This window comes from Rhea americana, unplaced genomic scaffold (genome assembly GCF_003343005.1).
Source record: "Rhea americana isolate MKP2758 unplaced genomic scaffold, rheAme1 scaffold_205, whole genome shotgun sequence".
NCBI classification, from domain to species: Eukaryota; Metazoa; Chordata; class Aves; order Rheiformes; family Rheidae; genus Rhea; species Rhea americana.
This window is the reverse complement of record NW_028186206.1, coordinates 910839-931688: the sequence shown is the minus strand read 5'-3', so window position 1 is coordinate 931688 and position 20850 is coordinate 910839. Positions and strand designations below refer to the sequence as shown.

The window sequence follows — 20850 nt, the reverse complement described above, 5'->3', positions numbered from 1 at the left end:
TTGGACCCGGACTCACCGCGCGGCGCCGGAGGAGCCGCCCCCGGCGGGGCGGCTGCCATGCTGGCCCGGCTGCGTTCCGCCGGCGGCGGCTCGGGGGCGCCGGCAGCCTCGTGCAGCTGCAGCGGGGCAGAAGCAGAGGAGGAGGACGCATGAGGGATGGGCGAGGAGGGGACGGGACGGCGGGAGCCGCCCTCGCTGCAGTCACGCCGGCACCGGCGGCCCCTCCGCGCTGCGCACCCCCCGGCCCAGCAGCGGAGGGAGGGGGGCAAAAGGGAGCGCGCATGCGCGGCGCGGCGCCGCGGCAGAGGCCGTGTGCGCCTGCGCCGCCGCCTCCCGCGCGGCCACGGCCGCGGCCGAGCCCCGAGGCGCCCGTTGCGAAGACGCGACCTCACCGGCTTTTTCCTTCTGTGCCTGCGGGCTGTCAGGGTGCTCCTCAGCCTTTCCACCTGGGCAGGGTCCTCGTCCAGGAAGTCCTTTGAGAGACAGGGAGCCGCGCTGTGGGCCGGGCACGTCGCCTGGCCCACACGAGCCACCCATTACTTCATCAATACCACCCGTTACTTCATCGATAAATTTGCGATTGAAGCTGTTCTGCCTCGCTGTATTTCACTGATGCCGTTTGCAGGCCCCAGTCGTGGAGTGACTGAAGTTACACATCCACGGGGTGGASGGCAGTAAGGATTAGCAGCATTAAAACCTACTGACATCTCAAGCATCTTGCCATCTTTTTTCAGTTCCTCTCATACCAGCTGCCTGTTTGACCATGACATAATATGCTTCTCTAAGCACAGGTTAAAGGCAAAGGCCCAACTTAAAAATTAGCTGTACTGATAAGAAAACGGTAACTTTCTAGTTTTGTAACCAGCTCAAGCTTAAATACGTTCCACCAATCATTTACTCCAGCTAAGTGYTGTACGCATATGAAACAACATCAATATACATTAGAAATACATATTTTGGTGGCATGTGATAACATGATTACAATGTATTTGCACAGTAATTAACTTTGCAAACCTGCTAATTAGAGCAGCACTCATTGCACAGATCTAGGGAACAGCAACAGCATCCAAGACACTGTAGTGTTATTTCACTTCTCAGTTACATATATAAAACCCCCTACTTCTCTCATTGAAAAATAGTGATACACCATTGTGGTCTGAACTGAGGGGACACGAACCTCCATGATTATCATCCGGGATTCCTCACTGCGGTCCATCTAGTCAGCAGCTGGCACCTGGCTGTCACAAGCAAAACACAGGGACTGTGAGCAGTTATTTTATACTGAGATACCCAGGCTTTCCTGTGTGCACACCGATAATGAGATATGTGCCACGTGACCATTGCAACACCCAAATCATGTACCCTTGAGCATACAGTCTTAGTACTTTTAAAAATTCTGATTTTTTGAAAGCTGAGTAATTCAAAACCTAAGTATCCATTTATTTAATAATTCTATATAACAGTGAATAAAGTGGGCCACTATATGAAAATTACCTGTTGCATGTTTTTTTTTTCCTTTCATAAATAACCCACCCGTAGTCCATAAAGTCTGCTGATCACAGAGCAGATTCAGAGCTTCAGATCACGGAGACATGTCCAGTCCCTTTCTCTTCTTTCAGCATTGGGCTTGCCTGGCATCTCRGGTTTACCAAATCTGAAATCCATCAAACAACTATCATTTTGTATACACCAGGAAGTTGTAGTTGATTACAAATATTGGAGAATTTTTTAGTTAAATTGGTACAACTCAATTCATTACTATTATTTCAGTTTCTTGTACTGCTTAGCTTAACATTTAATCAACAGGGAAGTGACTTCAGTTGCACCAACCTAGCTGCACAAATGYGAAATCTAAGTGTTGATTTACTGATATAAAAGTGACTCACAGCAGCATAATTTATTCTGGATTTCAAAATTGCCATGAAAGAACTCAGAGGAGTGAGACATATGGGACATGTTTCTGTATCTGGCTGAAACTCCTTCAGCGGTAGGGCTAGCAGAGGCTTATACAAATCATCCTTGGTTTCTCCATCATTCCTTGTACTGGGCATGTAAAGGCTCTTTTACCTCAGGGAATGCTTCCAGACCAGGCAGAACTGGTCTTCATACCCTGCTTAATCTTTTAGGAGATACCTAAAAAAATGAAGGAGCCAATGGAGGATGTAAGAAGGTGGTAAGTAATTGTATTATCTCCTGCCTGAGGATTAGTACTTACCAGCTACCAGGCCTAAAGGATTTTCAGGTTGCCGGATAGCTTCCTCAACTAGCACAGTGAGCCAAACTTGCCCTAAGCAAGTGTATGTATTAGACAGATGCGACTATGTCCCAAACCACCTTTGCATGCACCTCAGTACCAGTTTTCTCTGTATCTTGCACCAGCGCAAAGGACAGCTGAGAATTGCAGCATTTCCTTGCTGCACGTAACTCTCATCAAATACCATTCTCAGGGCAGAGAACGTATCACACTGCAAGAATCTGCAGCTTTTTTATTACTCAGCTACAGAAGTCTTTTTCATATCAAACATTTACATAACAAATTTAAACAGTCTGTCTTAAAGGCACATGTAAATGGAAAATGCCGCAACATAGATGAAGATCCTTACATCTACTTTCTTTAACAACTTTTTAGCACTTCTCAAAAGCAAATACTACAGCAGACATTTAAAAAATGTAATAAACAACTGAATGCACGAAATATAAAGCTCTCCTTTAGCTCAGAGATTGTTTCTAAAGCACTTAAAACTGAAAACAGAAGTTTCTCTAACTTTCTTTGAAAAATATATTACTTTGAAGAATTGTAAAAAATAATTCTGAGGTTTTTGGATTATTAAATCTACCTCATTCATGAAAACACAGAAAGCAGTGGTATTTAAAGAGGTCTAAAAGAAAGCATTTGTTTCRTACCTGGGTTTTCTTATGCAACCGCTCTGGGACTACAGACAAGAGCCAGCCACAAACAGACTCAGCTTAGCAACAGGGCTGTCCGGGAAGCCGCTGGCCTTGCTTTTTAAAGAGAAAGAGTCACATTCCCTCCCAGAAACTACTAAAAAAAAAAATCCTCAAAACATCTTTTTTATAAACAATGTTTTTAAAGTGAAAGRGAATGAGAAAGTCATGAGTAAAATATAGGGAAGATAAAGTGATTACAGCTTCTGCAAACATCTACACATTTCAATACTGCAGTGACTTGGAAAAGAAAAGTCACTGTATCTTTTTTTCAGGATCAGAAATGATTATTTCCGACCRAAATATAATAAAGACAGTCACTCTTCCTAACTTTAAGGACCTAACTCAGCTAAATTATCTGGCTAATTTCTCTATACAACTTCTGTAACCAGAGGAGGAGCACATGTTATTAATTATGTATTCCTGAATATAAATGTTTGCTGAGGGGCATACCTCCCTCTGCTGACTACAGAGGGATATTAGACCCCTAGTTTAGACTACATGCCGACATTCAGATAAATAGAATTTGAATAAATGAATTTCAGTCTGAATTTCAGCCCTGACATCAGTGATATAAGGATAAATCCTTATTGTGAACTGTACTTCAAGTAAAGTTACTATTCAGCAGTTTTTCAAGTGCTGTCTCTGTTTTCCAATAGATTAAAAAATTCAGAAAGAATATTAACCCAAATTATATCAAGAAGACAGCTAGGTACTGTTGTTTACAGATGAACCTTACAGATCAATTTAAGTCTCAGCAAATTTTTTAGCRTGTTAATTTTTGGGAAAAGTCACAGGAAATACAGCACTGTGAACAAGAAAAAAGAACTATAAGCTTTCAGCAGCTGTAATTTGCAAAGACAGACTCTCTACCTCATCAGGACTAAAAAAGTATCACTAAGTGATCTGAGTTTGGAGGAGGAAGACCATGAAACCAAAGTAATGACAAGTGATGAGACTTCTTATTTGTAAAGTTATTATTATGTTCTACTACTTCCATAACAGAATAAAAGAAGCATATAAATTTTTTTTAAGATTGCTCCAGAGACTGCTTAAAGGGAAATACAATCCTTGACATCTCTGGTTAGAGAAGCACTGGAGGGATGGGTTATCTGTTTGTTGAATGTTCACATTCACATACTTCTCTAGATACTGGGAAKGGAAGAAATCTTGTGCTTCCAGATTATTTGTAAAAATGTGGACTTATATACAATTCCTAACTTTTACAGGTACAAAGCAATTATTAGTATTCCTATCAAATATAGAGAGGGTCTTTTTTGCTGCACTGAATTTGGTGAACAATAATGTCATATTTAAACATTTGCATTAATATCTTCAGTATAACCAGAATAAATGTTATTGCTGATACCAAATGGAGTTGTTATTAGACCTAGTTATCCTCGACCCTATATAAACAGCCCCTGCGTAATATCTGAAGGTCCATTACTGCAAAGTTTTAGTAGGTGGAGTGATCTGAAAAGAGATGGCTAAGTTATTTCCTATTTCTGAGTACYGTTGTTATAAAAATGAGCTCTTGGAAAGAAGTAAACAGTTACAGTAGAGAAAAGATTGGGTGTATACTTTTTAATTTGTAAAGAGGAGCTATCACAGCTAGAAACACCTTACATGCCAACAGTTTTCAAGAATGGGAAAGGAGTGTGATCAGGAGACCAGTTTCCTATGGCACATACATCAGTCTCCAGTGTCTGCTGAGCCTCACTCTATCACTGTGGACATGATCCAACGGGTGAACCTTCATATAGGGTTTTGGCAATGAATCACATTAAACAAATTGGTTTGCTAGTAAGTCTGTGTCCCAACAATTTATTCCAGTTTCAGAAACAGTTGTGCCGGCAGTTTATGTGATGGACGAGTATGAATAGCATAATGTAAGGAACATTACTGTAATACCCTGAAGGAGCAGTGGGGGACCTTTGCTTAGCAGGATGGAAAGCTACTTAAGAACATATATCAGTATGATGACTGTGCTGAGAAATACAAAATTAAAACCATMTACATTTCCTAGAGCTGGGGTCAACACATTTATCTCAGTCAGCATTACAAAAACAACAGCAAGGCCAATGTCTTTGGTTACCCTGGACAGCAGATGTAGTGCTCCAACTGAGCTGGCTCCACTTGGTTAGGTGTAGTGCTGTCACTTGCTTAGGCATAAACTGTTATTTTGCTAATGGCAGCCCACRATGGCCTTTGGCACAGGCAGAGCAGACAGTAGCTTGTAGCAATGAATGATGAGGAGAAGTAAAATCGTAATGCCAGTCCTCAATAAGCGCACTGCACTGGTAGGCTGGCCGCTGCCATGCTGTGTCTGTCCCGTTCCTGYACCTCTTGCTGCAGGGATGGGAGAGCCTAGGCTGGCTACCCAAAAACAGACAGCCTGGGAAGCAAGGGCTGGAGACAGGATGGGCTTCCCCTTTCTGGTTCTCCATCGCTCCAGCGAGAGTAGTCACACGCTCTGTCCACATCCTCATCCTCCAGGACCTGTGGCAGCCCGTCCTGCCTGTGCCGCAGGGATCGCTGGCCCCATGTCCTGAGGGAGGATGGTTTTAAATGAATAGTGAGCAATGAAGGATAGAGTTTATTTTCAGTCTGTGAGGATAATGTAAGGTCAGGAATGCCATATACAGCTCCTTTTTTCCCCTGCCTTGCATGCCAAATTTCCACATAAAACGGAGGTTCCTACTTACCAAACTGCCTAGTAYAGCAGCATCAGTATAGTTAACCTGAGTATGAAATAAATGCCAGTGAGTAAGTTAAACCTGTTAGTGAATAGTGTTTCAATAAGTGTGTTAATGAATAAATATGAATTGAACATCTACAGGTGACCTGTGGAAGATAAATAGAAGTAAAATATTATACAGACATCATCAACTAGTGAAACAGATACAGTAGGGGACAAAACAAGCTGCTTGTTAGATTTTTATGTTTTTGCCTTTCATAAAAACACATAAAAACACATCAATGCTATTAGGTAGAGTTAAAAAGATTTGAAGATTGTAGATTACATTTTCAACACTTATTTCCATTAGTAATTTTTTCCTTTATGTTGTTTGAGCATTGTAAAAAAATCTTTAGGACTAATGTACATGTAACTGCCTGAAAAATTTATATAGCAGCGTAAACCATATGGATTTGAATACATGTAGTGAAGAAAATGAAGATATTTATTCAAATTAACATGCCAATAACTATTCGAAAATGGAGTTTTTAGTGAAATTAAAATGTTTAATTAGGTATCTGGGTTAAAATGTTCAGCCATAGAACATGTGACTGGTATTTCTTGGCACTCTCTAATGAAAAAAGGATGTCTGAAAGAGTAAAAAGTTAGGGGGTATTTTGTTTCTAAGAACTTTATTTTTCACTTACATATATTTGCACACATATCTCCTAAATAAATATGTTTTTTTTTTCCTTAGGAATCTCAAGAACATGAATCTTTGTAATGTTATTGGATGATTTCCCAGCAATTTTAGCTTTGTGAGAATTCCTGCTGCCTTGCTCAGAGAGCCTGAGCGGCAGCAAAGGCTGCTTTCCCCCAGGGATACTGATTTCTCTCTGCTGACTGCAGACAAAGTCTAGATAACTTACTTAGTCCAGATGTCTAATTTTATATGACACTGTGTGGCATGTGCAGAATGCTGTACTAATTGTGTAGAAATTTTTGATTAATTTCAAATTTAATCCCAATGAGATTCTGCTCTTTTTTATCCTACAACATTATGAAACCAAACCAAACAACCACACCTAGGATGCAAATAGAGGATGAAATCTCTTCTTGCCAAAATCTAGAGGAATAATATGACAGATTTTTTTGTAGTTTTTAACTGTTTGTGCCAAAATATTAGGCCATTCAAAAAACTGCATAATCCAAATGGGAAAACCTATGGAACCTAAAATGATTTTTCATGATTWTATGAACATAAATCTAAAATTATTAAATAGAGAGAGGCAATAACTCTTGGTTTACTTACTCCCATGAAATAATTTTCMACATAGGTGTGGCTAAAACAAGGCTTTTATATTTCATTCATTTTTAGAAGATTATTACAGGGAAGCAGCTTGCTTATATTTAGGATTGCAACCCGTAACCTTTCATTATAAAGCCCTATTTTTTCTCTGCTTAATGTTCGAAAGTTAGTTCTGTTTGAAAATTGCCAGATTTATGCCAACTACCAAATATGGTCCTGCAGCATCCAAAGAAAATCGGTCGTATTCTTAAGTATTTCTTTGTAAGAAGTTTTCTAGTGTGAAAGCTTGAAGTATTTCTAAATTTTACCCACAATAAATACTGGGTTGTTACTCTTAATATAAACTTTCTACTGAGCCAAATGTTGTAAACCAAYTTTCATATTATTTAGGTAAAATAAACATGTCATTAAATACATTTATTAATTGCTTTTGTTCTGTAATGCATATTGTATGTCTAATTCTGCATCCATTTTATTATAATTCGTTGAGTTATGTGCCCAATATGCTTGTCAGTTTTGTCCTATGAARTTTCAGTGCCAGCAGCACTTAACGCTCAGGATAGGCCTTCTTTATGCTTTGTATAGTCATTGATAACTCTGAAGAATTGGCATAAATCATTGTTGTAAAAATGATTATTGGGCAGCATTTTGCACTCATTTAGTGCTTAATTTGCAGATGCAGAAATGATTACAGATTATTGTSATAAATCAAATCTGTAAGTGTTCTCTTTATATTTTTCATAGGAAGCAGCCCTTGAGTAACACTAATGAATTAGATGTCTGTTTGGAAAATAATCCATTTCTTGTTCTACCACACATCTTCTGCTGTCAAATGAAATAAARATTGTACAGGTTCTTTCATTTGTGGACAGAACTTTGCGCCTTTTGCGCCTATTCACTGCATAAAGCAGCAATCATGTACCCAAAGACAGGCATGTTAATGCATATTTATATAGCTCAGRAAATGAGAGAACAGATATAGAGCRCACAGCTTAATGTTCCATACATAACTGYRGTATTAACATTTCCTCATATTGCAGTCTCAGCAATATTTTGTCCAATTTTATTTGGTTGTAATTTTCTTAATTTAATTAAGTACACAGAAAAAATGAGAAATTCACCCCTTTCTGAGTCATCAACAAAGCRGGAATAGATGTTGTGTAACAAGGACATCTAGCATTTGAAATTGTCTGAATAACTGTTAGAAATAACAAGCTTCTGTAAACCTGGGACTAATAAAATAAAAGCATAATTTCTAGCAGAGTAATTGCATCTCTAAACACTCAATTAAAGATTTCCAGTCTTGACTTAGAGATRTTGAATGCTGAAAAACTCATGATATTCCTAGGTGATTGGTTACCATCACTAGTAAAATGCATGTTTCGTTGGGAATTTATACAGTTTCTCACTGCTGGATCTTGTTAGCTGATGGAATGAAGTGCCAACTACTACCAGAAATGTTATCTCTGGACAGGTACTTACAGACTACGATCAAATCACCTCTTATCCTTCCCATTCACAAGAAAAATAAATCAACTTTCTTAGATCTTTTGTGTAACGCATATGGCCAGAATTGCAAACATTTTTTTTTCCCATTTTCCAGTAACTTTATGAAACATTGGCAGAAGAACAGTTTCATAAGTAATACTACTCCTTATTCCTTCTTGTTATGTAATTCCACTGATGTCTAATTCCGATGATCATAAAGCCAAAGCCCTGCAGCAACAGCCTACTCTGATGACTCATCTTTAGTTGATTATCCATGATGATCCGTGTACCTTTTCCAGGGCCACTGAATTCCTGCAGTCCTTCATCTTATGTAACTTGTATTCTTTTTATTGCATTCAGCCATATAACAATACAAGTAACAATACAAGTAAACCCTTATTCTATATAATTCATCCTCATTACTGGTTACTGTTCTGTCTTTTTTWGGCACCTATAAATTTTGCAAGCATAAAGTTTGTATTTTCTTCCACATTTTTCATGAAAATATTGAATAATACTGGAGCAATAGTAAATTCACTTGGAGTTGCTTTGAAAATACCCACAGTGGATATTGTCTAGCTAAAAGTTTGCAGTTCTCCCAGACATTTTTGAACTATTTTATATGTTTTAATACCTTTGTTCTGTTCTTTTATCACTGTCACTGGGCAGTCCTTAACTGCTATAAATCTGGCATAAATCTGGTATAAAACTGGCATGAATTTATTAGGAGGCTAACTCAGACTGTTCAGAGCTAACTCTGAACAGTCTTTTGTTGGTGCAACTATCATATGAATTGTGCTTGTGACCTGGTCAGGTGATTCRGAAGCAACTATTGCTATTTTATTGCTTTCCATTTTCTAAATCAGTGTTTTGTCTTTTAAATTTTATTTTCCATCTTAAAATGACCAAAGATGAGATATTTTTTCAATTGTTCAATTTTACTTTAATATCGTGTAGAAAATGTCTGTGCTATATTGCAACTTAATGTATTTTATATAAAAACAATGTACATCATCTTAAATTTGTTTAAATAGTATTATAAACATAACTTTCAAGGATAGTCAGTCCTGGAGTGGTGCAGTCTTTTGTTAATTATAGTTCCTTTTGTTATCCCTGCTGTTTGGTAGAGAATCCAGTTTAGATTCTAGAAACATTCTTCTGAAATTCTGAATTCGGTTTCTGTCAAAGCAAAAATAACTCGTATTATCTGTCTTTAATTTTGTCGCTTGTCCTTGGGCAGATAAAATCCTGTATTGGACTGTCCAATTTGGATGTGATTTGACATCATCCACTTTAGAGCTCATCTTCATCTGATAAAGCATCAAGATAATCTGTATCAACATATAAGAGAAATCCAGAAAACAAACTGTCTGCCCATGTTGGATCTGAAAAGAGACCATTTTGGTCAGCATAGAAGATCTCAAGCCATACTTCATCTTCTGGCTGAAGGTAGATCACTGTGGATCCAGAAGCTACATCATGGTTTCCTGTGTTCGCATCAAATGTCTTTATCCGGTACTTCCCATTATGAACCAGTCCAATGGCAAGATGCTTATTTGCTAAGGTGATATCATAAGAAAAATAATAAATCCCTGGGATGGCACATATAAACTTCCCCGTGGAAGGGTTGTAATGGTCACCCTCATTGAAGAGRACTTTATTGAATACAATTGGTAATCTTTCCTCTGGGTAGCTGGTGGTGATGCCAACAGAAAAGGCAGATTTCARTACTATCTTTCCACACTTACAGACCCCTGGTGCACCTGGCTCTCCTCGGTCTCCTTTATCTCCCTTAGGTCCAGGTGGTCCAGCTGGACCTACTTCACCTTTGGCACCAGTCAGTCCTCCGGGTCCTTTTTTACCAGACTGACCTTGGTCTCCTTTTTCTCCAGCTGGTCCTAAAGGCCCAGTMTTTCCTCTTACACCTTCAAAAACATTTTAAGTTAGTTAATCATTACACAGATCATCTCAGTAAATGATTGTGTGGGCTATTGTGTATGTCTGAACAAACAAGAAAAACAAGATCAGAATTTGAAAATATTCCAAAAACACTTTCAAAATGCTTCTGGTAACTTTGTGAAAGGAATGGCAAGTTGAAACAGAGGGCTGGACTCTACAACCTGCGAGTCCTTTGTTTCTATATGCCTAATTTTCTTCATACTTCTTAACTAAACATCCTAATTATATACATTGCAWTTTTTTCACATTTAAGGAGTTTATATATAATCAATTGCTGACTGAAGTATTGACACTGCTAACGGGAAAGTTAGCAGCATCATTACCTGTACGATARTCCTTATGTATAATATTAGTTACTATTTGAGCATTCTACTGTGTACCACAGTACTTGTTAATCTTTTATTCCAGGGTAATGGCTCAAATGAAACTAATTATTTGACACCATTGCTGCCACACATTTCTTTTTCTCAAGCTTTTTGTTAACATTTATGCAAAGGAAGGCTATGCATTTACATTTATTTACATATATTTCAGTAATATGTAGATTAGGCCTATCTAAATATRTATCTAGATATTTTCTTTCAGTATATACACATGCATACACACAGGCACACAGATGCATGCACACATTCACCTTTTATATGTGTATATATATAAAATGTAAATGTAATGGTGATAATGAAGGGTCTTAATTTGTTGGACTACTGTATTAGTTTACAGGAATATTCAATACCTGCACTCCCCTTTTCACCTTTTTCTCCCTTCCTGCCATCTCTACCATCTCTTCCTGGAAGACCAATACGTCCATGTGGCCCTGGGGATCCATTAGCTCCAGGAGGACCTGCAGGGCCTGGCAAACCAGGTATGCTACAAATGTATCTCGTGTAGTAATTTTCTCCTTTGAACTGGCTTTGAAGAGGTTGTTCGCTTGTGTAGATGGCAAAACTTGTAATGTAAAGCAACACAAACATCCTCGTATCTAGAAAAAATACATATGTATAAGATTATGTGTAGTTACACTCCAGTCTTTAGGTGGCTCTGARTAAAATAAGACTATAATGCATTATGCACATATACACAGCCAGGGAGATAAAATTGGGATCTCTGAAATAGCAGCATGAACATTTTGAATCTGKGTATGAGGAAAGAGGAAAGTCTTCATGTTGAAGCTTTTCCTAGTCACAGTATATATTACTCTGTGCCTTTCAAATAGCTTGTAAACTGACAGTATATCTGGCAAATACCAGCTCATTTGGAACAAATTTTGACACTTTTAAGAAAAAATATGGATTTTCAGTGCAAAGCCCTTTGCTTGCATAGTTTATTTTGTCTTTGGGACTTGTACAAGCTTTACTGAGAAAAATGCTCTTTTCCAGAAGGATATTATATCCGTACTAGGAAGATCTACCAGTAGGAACRATCTTTTCTAGTGAGGAAAAAGCTTATATCTTTATTTCATTCTGAAGCTRTCATGATTGTAAATAAATCTCCAGCCTGAATAATTGTAGCAGAAACTTTATAGGTTTGCAGAAAAGGTGCCAGTAAGAGAACTACAGCTTCAGTATTGAGTAGTAACAGGAGAAGTAACTACTTCACTGTAATCAATCAAGTAGAATCAGACAGCTGCTCTGTGGGTAATGGATGAAGTGTGAATGAGCTGCTAATACTACTTCCAGTCTGGCTTGGACGGCTGTAGAAAATGAACTGTATTGCAATATGTTGCAAAAAAATTCTTTAATGCGTTGTATTTTAGTAGCTGGCTGTTTTCATAAACAACTGAATGTAAATTGGATTTCTCTGTTGCTCAATGTATGCTGGGGGACAAATGAAAAAAAAAAAAACGCTGTGAAAACAGTAACCTGCTGAGGAGTTACAGTACCTTATATACAAAAGATTTCTTAAATTAGTGTTGCATTAGCAGGGATTCAGTCATGGGCCCAGTGAAATTCTGCAAGTCAAGTTGTTTTTCTAGGTCTTACTGGATTCTCAGAACACTTCTGAGTGTCTTGTGTTGGAGTTTTCCATTCTTGCAGAGCTAATTTACAGCATGCACGGAAATCAAAATCCACTGGTTTCTGTGGGGAGAGGAAAAAATAGAATGGGGGAAATCAGAAAAATCTTTGTAAAGTAGCATCTGTTTTTGTTACATTGAAACTCAAATTCATTCTCAGAATCACCATTAAAGAAATTGCAAAGTGAATCCTCTTAGAAATCCATGTTCCCATTCCCATCTCTGTTAYACTGATTGGCATTCACTGATTGATTTAAAACTCAAGCCATTAAATTTATTTGCAGTTCCTGAAATTTCAYACATATATGCCGTGGGCAGATCAGTTTAGGGGAAAGATCAGCAATTATACATACACAAACATACTCTTTAGCAAGAACCTTTTCTATTTTACAGAATAGAAAATGAGAGCCTGTGTGTTGGTATCAATAGCAATGCAGAAAAAARCATGGAAATATTTTACTTGCAGAGAAATAAGTGATGTTCCAAAATTCTCTTCAGTGAATTATATTCTGCTTTTCATGTTAATCATCTTGTATCAAATTGGCACAAACCAAACTATTAATTTTGCTGTCATTTGATAAAGGCTTACAATATGAGCAGGCACAACAGCCCTTTTAAGAGTGGATTAACATATGAATGCTTACCATTACCAGAGAGCAGCAAATGATTATTCCAAGAAAGTAGTTAGCTACAAACACAAACTTCATAGTGACATTTGCTCTGATGTACTGAATATGCAAATAAAGCTCGTGGAATTTCATAGGACCTAAATCAAGGACAACAAACCTTTCCACATGGGAGAGCAATTTTAAGCATTCAGCCAGGAGCGAGCAGCCCGGAGGGAGTTCATGCCTAAGAGTGCATATACATATTATACAAAGCTGGTGGATAAGAAGCAGATGCAACCTAAGAATCAAGGGCTAGAACAAAGACTGCCTTTGCCAGATGAAAGTCTGAACTAGTAGGCTAGATGTTCCCACACTGTGTTGCACATGAGCCAAGCAAAAACAATATCAACAACTGCTGGTTTTGCCTGTGTTCAGGATCTTTTACAAATCAGAGTAAGAGCCTTCACACAGCTGCTCCTGTTACTGCCTGGCCAGTAACTTACTGATATGTGAAGCTGTCTCCAGCTCCCAGACTTCCCCTGCTGTTCTTCTCATGTGCCCACCAGAAATGAATTAGTTTGGGACATGTGTTTCTGCTAAGGCCATGGGAAAAAAGTCATGTGGGGAAGGTAAGCAGAATTGGGTTGTTGAGATAGGGTGTACCTTAGAGGACTGGGGAATTGCAGTTGGAGAACCAGTTTGAGAGGGTGAAAGCATAGGGATTTGGAAAATGAAGAATAAGTGATTAGGATCYTGGTTTGGGGATCTGACAATTGTAGGTTAAGGAGAGATGGGGCTGTGAAACAGAAGGGTGAGTAGTGCAGGAAGGGGAACAGAGAGGGGATTGGGTTGAAATGATGGTAAAGTTTAGATGATGATGTTTACAGTCCCAAATTTAGGCTGCTTCCAACAGTGGCACCCAAACAAATGGCATTTCRGAAACCAGGCATTAGGCCACACATTCAGGACCTCTCTTGCCTCTTGCATTTCCTCCTGCTTAACAGTCTAGCTTCAAAAGGAGGGGTGGAACATCTCTTCCTTATTGCAGCATTCTCTTTGGAAGCATGAATCATCCCAGACCAAGGATGGAGGTATAGCATTATACTCATGCCACCTGTTTCCTGAGGAGTGCCCCAGAAGGTAAATTGCTATGTGAAAGGCGAATGACAACACATGGCTGTGCTTTTGAAATTTCAGGCTGAATTAGAAAGCATGTTTGGAGTTTTTTGYTCACCTAGGCTTAAGGAGTTAGAGGGTGGGATAGACTTCCCAGATCACTTTCTCAGAAGTCACCTATGTTCCAGTGAAGTACTCGATCAGAGAGACTTAACTTCTGGTAGGCAGAAAGTGAGTCCTAAGTTAGATTGCTTCTGGTTGTCCTTTTCACATGATTGCTCCCTTGGTAACAGCGTGTTGTACAAAGAGCAATGTTTACCATTTGAAAAGATAATCATYCAGGGAAGAAGGCTTCCAGACCCTGAAGGAGATGTTTCTCCCCTAGGACATTATTTTCTTCTGGAAGCTCATCATGTGATATCACCTAGGTACTAGTAGGCACTCAGCCATAGCCTAAGCCTCTACATCACACTTGGAAAAAAATGAAGAAGTAATTGAAATGCCTGGTCAGGACTAATCTGGCTGATTTTCCTGAAGAGGACTGAGCAAGGATCACATAAAACTTCTCTGCTGAAAAAGCAATGGAAGCAGTGACCTGGGGCAGGGAGCACCTACATTCAGTTGACAGTGGGAAGGAAGCTCTTATCCCAGTTTTGTTGTGTATGGAAGAGGACACCTGTCCAGGGCTTGATAAGAGTCTTTTTTTTTTTTTCATACTCCAGTAATAGTTATGTTAGCAATATTTTAAAATGTACAAATGATCCCTCTGTGCTGCTGTTACAACACAAAAAGCTATTAACTTTTCCAAGAGGGTAACTGGAAATCCTGCCTACATGGGCAAATCCCAACTAATGCTGAACAGAAATGGCTTGCTAAACACTATTCATACAGCTTTCAATTCAGATGATATTTTAAACATTCGCTAACGTACTGGGGAGTGCAAAGGTAATACAAGGTCACCTTTTTCCTTTACTTTCTTCAGCTATAGAGTTAGTTTGCTATGCTTTAATTATCTAACTTCGAAATTTTTGTAGCATGTATGTCTTTGACAGGACTGTGGAGGATTATTTACTTTATGCAACATTTTGAAGATGTTAAGGTATCGTAAAACTTCTATATTTAGAGTTTGATTTAATCATGTTAAATTAGACTGAATTTTATTACTGAGAGTTTATATGTTGCAACATATAACAGCATTATAAAACCAGGAATTTCTGAAGTGCTCAGTGTTGACCAAGCTGTGCTCCCAGGAATGGCAGAACTGTGCATGACAATAGGACTTAGATAATACCAAACAATCCTGAAGAAAAATCAGTACAGCTGTCAGAATTCAGCCTGGGAACCTTTAAAAGATAACCGCCTAATCATGCATTTCARAACAAACTTAGAAAATTAGTGTTCTGGAATTTAACACTGTTAGGTAAGAAGTAACTTTGTGGTGCTGAGATGTTTGGCCAAAATTTACAAAATTTTCTTAAAAGTCTTGATTTAGAAACAGCCCATATGACATTCACACATAGGAATGCATCTTAGGGGGGAAATCAGGTATCTAAGTCCAACTGAATGATCCATAAAACCTCTGACATATCAAATAGGGCATGAGAGCCTGCCATAGTCTGGAGAGGATTGCTTCAGACACATCCACTGGAGCGGTGCTGTGCAAAGCAGACCTCAAGAGAGCAGCAGGAGAGCTGGGTCAGGGAATAGACCCGGGCTATGCACACTTAAATAGCTCAATGCCTGAGTGACATGCAGCTGTGGAAGTGCTGCTGGAGCTCTTTCAGAACTGTGTCTGCAGGACACTGCAATACCCACTGCCCAAAGTTAGCTACAGGGTCTTCGGCTGCATGGTGCACTGTTGTCACATTCAAGATATRACCAAAATGATGCAACCTTAATGTGAAATGAGTGTAATTTAAGGGAGAAGTTTTGGCTGTGCAGCTGAATCTCACAGAGGCATGCGACTTAGGTGACTGTGTCTCAGTTGCAGAAAGCATGTACGTATTTTTTGATTTGAAAATTTGAAAAGCTAAAGCTTTTACTTTAGCATTACTATAAATCAGTGGGGCTTGAACTTCTGAAAGACTAAGGCATCCTGAAAATGGGATCAGAGCTCCAAAGTCCTCTGATGCCTTTTTAAATGCTACCCTGCAACCTGAGTAAAGTCTTGTAACATATGAATGTTAGGTGTCCCTAGCCTTGGGGATTGTTAGCTGTATCTCAGCTGTGTCCCAGGCTCTGATGTCATTTATACCTCTGTTAGTCTCCTCAACTCTGGACTTGCAAATACGTGAGATAAAAATCTAGATTCAGATCAGTATAGTTTTCTGACAATTAGTGGCTMTTCTGAATAAAATCCTGTCCTGGTGGAGTGACTCTACCTCAAAGCTATTACTTCAACAGCATTGCCTCTATATTTATACTGGAATAGAAGAAGGAGAATTTGGCCTGGTGTAGTCACATTTTTGATTGTTATGGTTAATGTCAGATTCCTGAGATAGCAGCCAGGAAGATATAAAAATAGAATGAATTTTATGTAATGTCTGCTTTTGGGTAATAGCACTTTTTTAATTATGCGTCTTCCTGATTAGATCAGATCTTTGAATAGCAACTTGATTTTTCAGTAAGGATAAGCATTTTTTTCTGTTGAGACTGAGGGACACGCACATTAGAAAGCCAGTTCTAAACAGTTTGGAGTTGTCACATTCAATTTATATTCTATATGGTGTAGTATATTCTTATTTAAACAAAGCCTTATGTTTCTACAGAAGAGTGAAAAGAACAGGGCATCTTGCTTTTCATCATGCTCACAGAAAGACCAGCTCCATCCAAGCCTATCCTCTGTAAACCCAGTTTATAGCAAATTCTAGGTCCCATTTCAACAGCCCAGAAGAGGAGCACCAGGGAAAGTGTGTGAGCAGTCATGATGGACTGTTCACTCCTTTTCAGAGAAATATGTAGGTCCAACGTGTACTCTCTAGTAATAGCTGGCTTCCGAGATGATCACTGTAAAGGTCATCTTAGTATTAACTGCACCAGCAAGCACTCTCACACTAGCCACATTTCTAGTTTATGGGCCTCATTTTTTAGATAAGCATATGGATATTTATTCCCTCTCCCCATTGTGACATCAAAACAAATTTCATTAAGCAACATAAATTCTTTGCATTCAGGATTTGCTCCTTCTTTCATCAGTCTCCCGGTGAGAACCATTTCTATAGTAGAAATGGTTTGAGTTTTTTTTAATATATGCTATCATGTAAATATAAAACTACTATGTACTGTCAAGTTGTTAATATCAAGCTTGTTTATTTGAAGAAATGTTYGGATTGTTCTTAGTACACATTTTAAAATACAAAATTTTCCATACGAGCTTTTTGCTAGCTAAAATGTTAATACTGGCACTAATCTTTTTTCTTCTATATTTCTGATAAACAGACTTGAACATTTTATGCAGACAGCTTTAAATCTCCAAGAAAAAAAGCTTGTGAATAAAAAATAAGTAGTATCTCATTTGTTCGCTTCATCATTTGTACCAACCTTGAAAGGTATAAACTCATGCTGATATGTAGAGCTCTGAAAAGCTGAACATCTCTGAAGAGCTCTATCAATCTATTCGGCCARCTACCATAAACTATATACCCTAGTTGCAATATATTTTAATAACTCTTTAACAAGGTTTTAACAGGTATAAGATATAATCAAGGGAAGGGAAAGGGAAAGGAAARAGAAAAGGAAAGGGAAAAGGAAARRGAAGAAAAAGCTTATCTGACATAAATTCACTTAGAATGACAATTTTAACTATGATATGATAACTTTTGTTTAGTACAAAGAACCATTTCTCAGTCTGTTTCTGTACACTCTGTAATTAAATGCAAACCTTATTATTATGGATCTGTTTGATCAGATTCACAAAGAGATAGAAAGGAAACAGAGCACTGAGATTCCTTTCAAGAGATCTAATTTCTGTTCCTAGATCAGCTTAATGTTTATTCTGTGGCAATTATTTAATCTTACATGCCTCTGTTTCTTCATCAGTAAAAGAATAACAACATCAATAATAATACAGATAATGATGCTCAGCTGATGTGGAAGTAGGTTATTTCAAAAGGACTTTTCAGATTCTGCTTTTCCTAAGTAATTGTGAACTGCCGTTTCACAATTCAAATCAATTTTCCCATAGGACATTAAAATGGATGAAGTCAGCATAATTCCTGCAGTTTATCTCAGTACTGTGCAGATGAGATCTAGTGTGTTGATAGCTGACCAGTTTTATTTTTTTTAACAGAGCATCAGTTCTGCTCAACATTAAGAACAAAATTCAGGCCTCATGTAATTTGGCATATCTCTGTTGAAACCAGGTGCCTTGTACTTGTATTAGCCTTAAAAATGTTTTCACACTTGAGTTCTTGCAACAAAGATTTTATTGTTTTTTGAGATTCAGCCTATCTTGGAAGCATTTGCTTTCTTGGGTTCCTCCAAGGAGTAGCACAAGAAGGTGCAGCTATCAGCCAACTTAACACTCTTTAGTAGGAAAGGTCTGACCTTCRGCTGAGAAGGAGTAGGCTTTACCTTGACTTTATTCTGCACATGCATGATGCTTCAGGCTGATCTCAGCAGGGTCTACCTGGGACCTCCGTGGCCATTCCTGGATGGTCTGAAGCTTATGGCATGTTTGGCAACCAATTTCATTTCATTTTCACTTGAATTTGCTCTTATCTCAGGCTGCCAACAAATTCCATCTATTCCTGGAGTAGGTGATGTTACAGTCAGCCTAGGCAGTCCCCAATTCTGGTTTTCCCAACACTGATCAAGAGGCCACTATCTGGCAGACAGCATAGATGAAGACTTACCCAAATGCGGCATGCTGAGGTTAGTCCACATGGCCAGTAATTGTAAGTTTGAGTGCACCCTAAGCTGTCTGGTGCGCTCTGCCCTGGGAATACCAGCTGGATTGTCCAGGCACAGTGCCAGAGATGTTCCTCCAGGCAAAGAGTAGTAAGGACAGGCAGGCAGCACTGAGTCACAGAGGGCACAGACTTGAGGTCACATCTACAGTGAAAAGGTAGTGGAATGTGGTACATTTTGCCATGGTATGTGTATTTCTTTTGAAAAATGGGAATTACAATTAAACCTTTCTGTGATACAATAATCAGTGAATATGACTGTGCCTTACTGTAGTATATATTAGTATATATACTATATATATATTTGTTCAGGTTCCTCATATCTGCTGATATAATTCACCACAATGATGATGAACTCGGTGCTATTTTACAGATGCAACTCCATGACAGCTGTCAGCCATAATCATTTTTGCATTTTAAGCAGTAACGTTGATGTAAATGTAAATAAATTTRTTTCTGAAGAAATTCTGGCTAGTCTAAAGAGTATATCAGAATCACTTCTTGTGAACTGTCCCTCAGAAACTTCCTTACGTAATTGTTAACACAGATAAAATACAAAGAAAGAGGGGTCATGCAAATCTCAAAGCATATTCACTTCAAGTTTTCCATCAGGATAACAATTTTTGCAATTTCTACTTCAGTGAAAACCTACAGAGATTCAAGAATATATTGACTTGCAAATAAAGTTGAAAATGCATAAAACACGGACAAGATTTCTATTGACTTCATTAAAAACACCATTCCTTTCAGTGATAAAACTAAAGTTTTATGGAATGGAATCAAGGTATAAACTGGACAAAATTTCTTAATAGGTTTTCTTATAATTTAAAGTCTCTCAGATCAGTTCTGGTAGTTATCCCTCATCCAAGGCATTATTTTGTCTCAGGCAAAGTAATTCTGTGTGTGTATGTGTGCATTTGTGTGTGTACACACGCATATACATCTGTACCCTTACACAGTCAAAGGTATCCAGATTCTCACTTTTTTTTTTCTTCAAAGTCCTGGAGAATGCTGGATGCATTTTAAGTCAACAATATTATTAAGTATCCTTTTCTATCTGACTTTGACTGATGGAGTTAATTGTCTCTAATATAGGTCTATTCTCTGATGGTCTGAATTAACGATCTACTTAATTTGTTTCTAGCTCATAAACAGTCAGCTGACACGTAGCAAGTTGTTTTACTGCTTTTATCTTTGTGATAGGCACTTTCATTAGGAATTGCAGAAAATGCTGTTTTGATCTTTGTGATTTTGTTTATTGCTTAAAATACACATTATGGCTTGAACTTAACTGTAATTGAAAACTCTCCTATGCTCAAACGTCATGTCTTTCCTGCTTAGAATACTCATTTTCTTTCTATGAGATACTGCAATTTGTTATGAGGTTTCTGCTTTTCCTCTTTATTTGGGCAAGTTTAAATATATATGATGTATATATATTTGTAAACATGCACTATAGAAGTAGAAAAATAAGTTTTACAAAGTTATCAGCTCATGGGGCAAACTATCAAAACACTTCATTTGGAGACAGTTTTGTTGACACAGCTTATCTCTTATGAATTTTATTCTGTTTATTTTATTAATGCATGAAATTAGGTCTCTGCAGAAGTTCATAAGCCACTGCTGTTCCTTGCACATAAAATTAATTGGTGTCCCAATTTGTTGTCCTGCAGCAATAATGAAGTCATCCATAACAGTCATTCCATTACATCCTTTTTTTTTTTTTTTTTTTTTATTAATGCTACATATGCTGTGCTAAATATGATCAAAAACCCTCCTAGTCCTATACATGCTCCCTCTGGCAGTGTCCTGTAGCAAGCCCTTACGTC

At 38.2% G+C, this 20850-nt stretch overlaps 2 protein-coding genes across 8 annotated transcripts in view; both read right to left on the bottom strand.

The window, feature by feature from the left end:
- The window catches only part of CC2D2A (coiled-coil and C2 domain containing 2A), a 66651-nt gene extending 63606 nt beyond the window's left edge, over positions 1 to 3045 (bottom strand). For 2 of the 4 annotated variants that reach the window (XM_085304262.1, XM_085304264.1), the window contains exons 1-5: positions 2905 to 3043; positions 1534 to 1654; positions 1178 to 1238; positions 393 to 473; positions 17 to 116 (exon numbers count right to left, since the gene is read on the bottom strand). In XM_085304262.1, coding sequence (XP_085160388.1) covers positions 17 to 116; positions 393 to 473; positions 1178 to 1216 — 220 coding nt within the window. In that variant the 5' untranslated portion in view covers positions 1217 to 1238; positions 1534 to 1654; positions 2905 to 3043. Of the gene's footprint in view, positions 1 to 16; positions 117 to 392; positions 474 to 1177; positions 1239 to 1494; positions 1655 to 2904 lie in introns of all 4 variants that reach the window. The other 2 variants (XM_085304266.1, XM_085304263.1) reach the window with 2 other exon arrangements.
- A 3885-nt stretch (positions 3046 to 6930) lies between these two features.
- Positions 6931 to 20850, bottom strand: part of C1QTNF7 (C1q and TNF related 7) — a 53225-nt gene continuing 39305 nt past the window's right edge. For 3 of the 4 annotated variants that reach the window (XM_085304251.1, XM_085304250.1, XM_085304253.1), the window contains 3 exons: positions 12259 to 12454; positions 11113 to 11358; positions 6931 to 10345 (listed from right to left, as the gene is read on the bottom strand). In XM_085304251.1, the coding sequence (XP_085160377.1) occupies positions 9714 to 10345; positions 11113 to 11350 (870 nt within the window). In that variant the 5' untranslated portion in view covers positions 11351 to 11358; positions 12259 to 12454 and the 3' untranslated portion in view covers positions 6931 to 9713. Of the gene's footprint in view, positions 10346 to 11112; positions 11359 to 12096; positions 12455 to 20850 lie in introns of those variants that run through there. The other variant, XR_014895779.1, reaches the window with a different exon arrangement.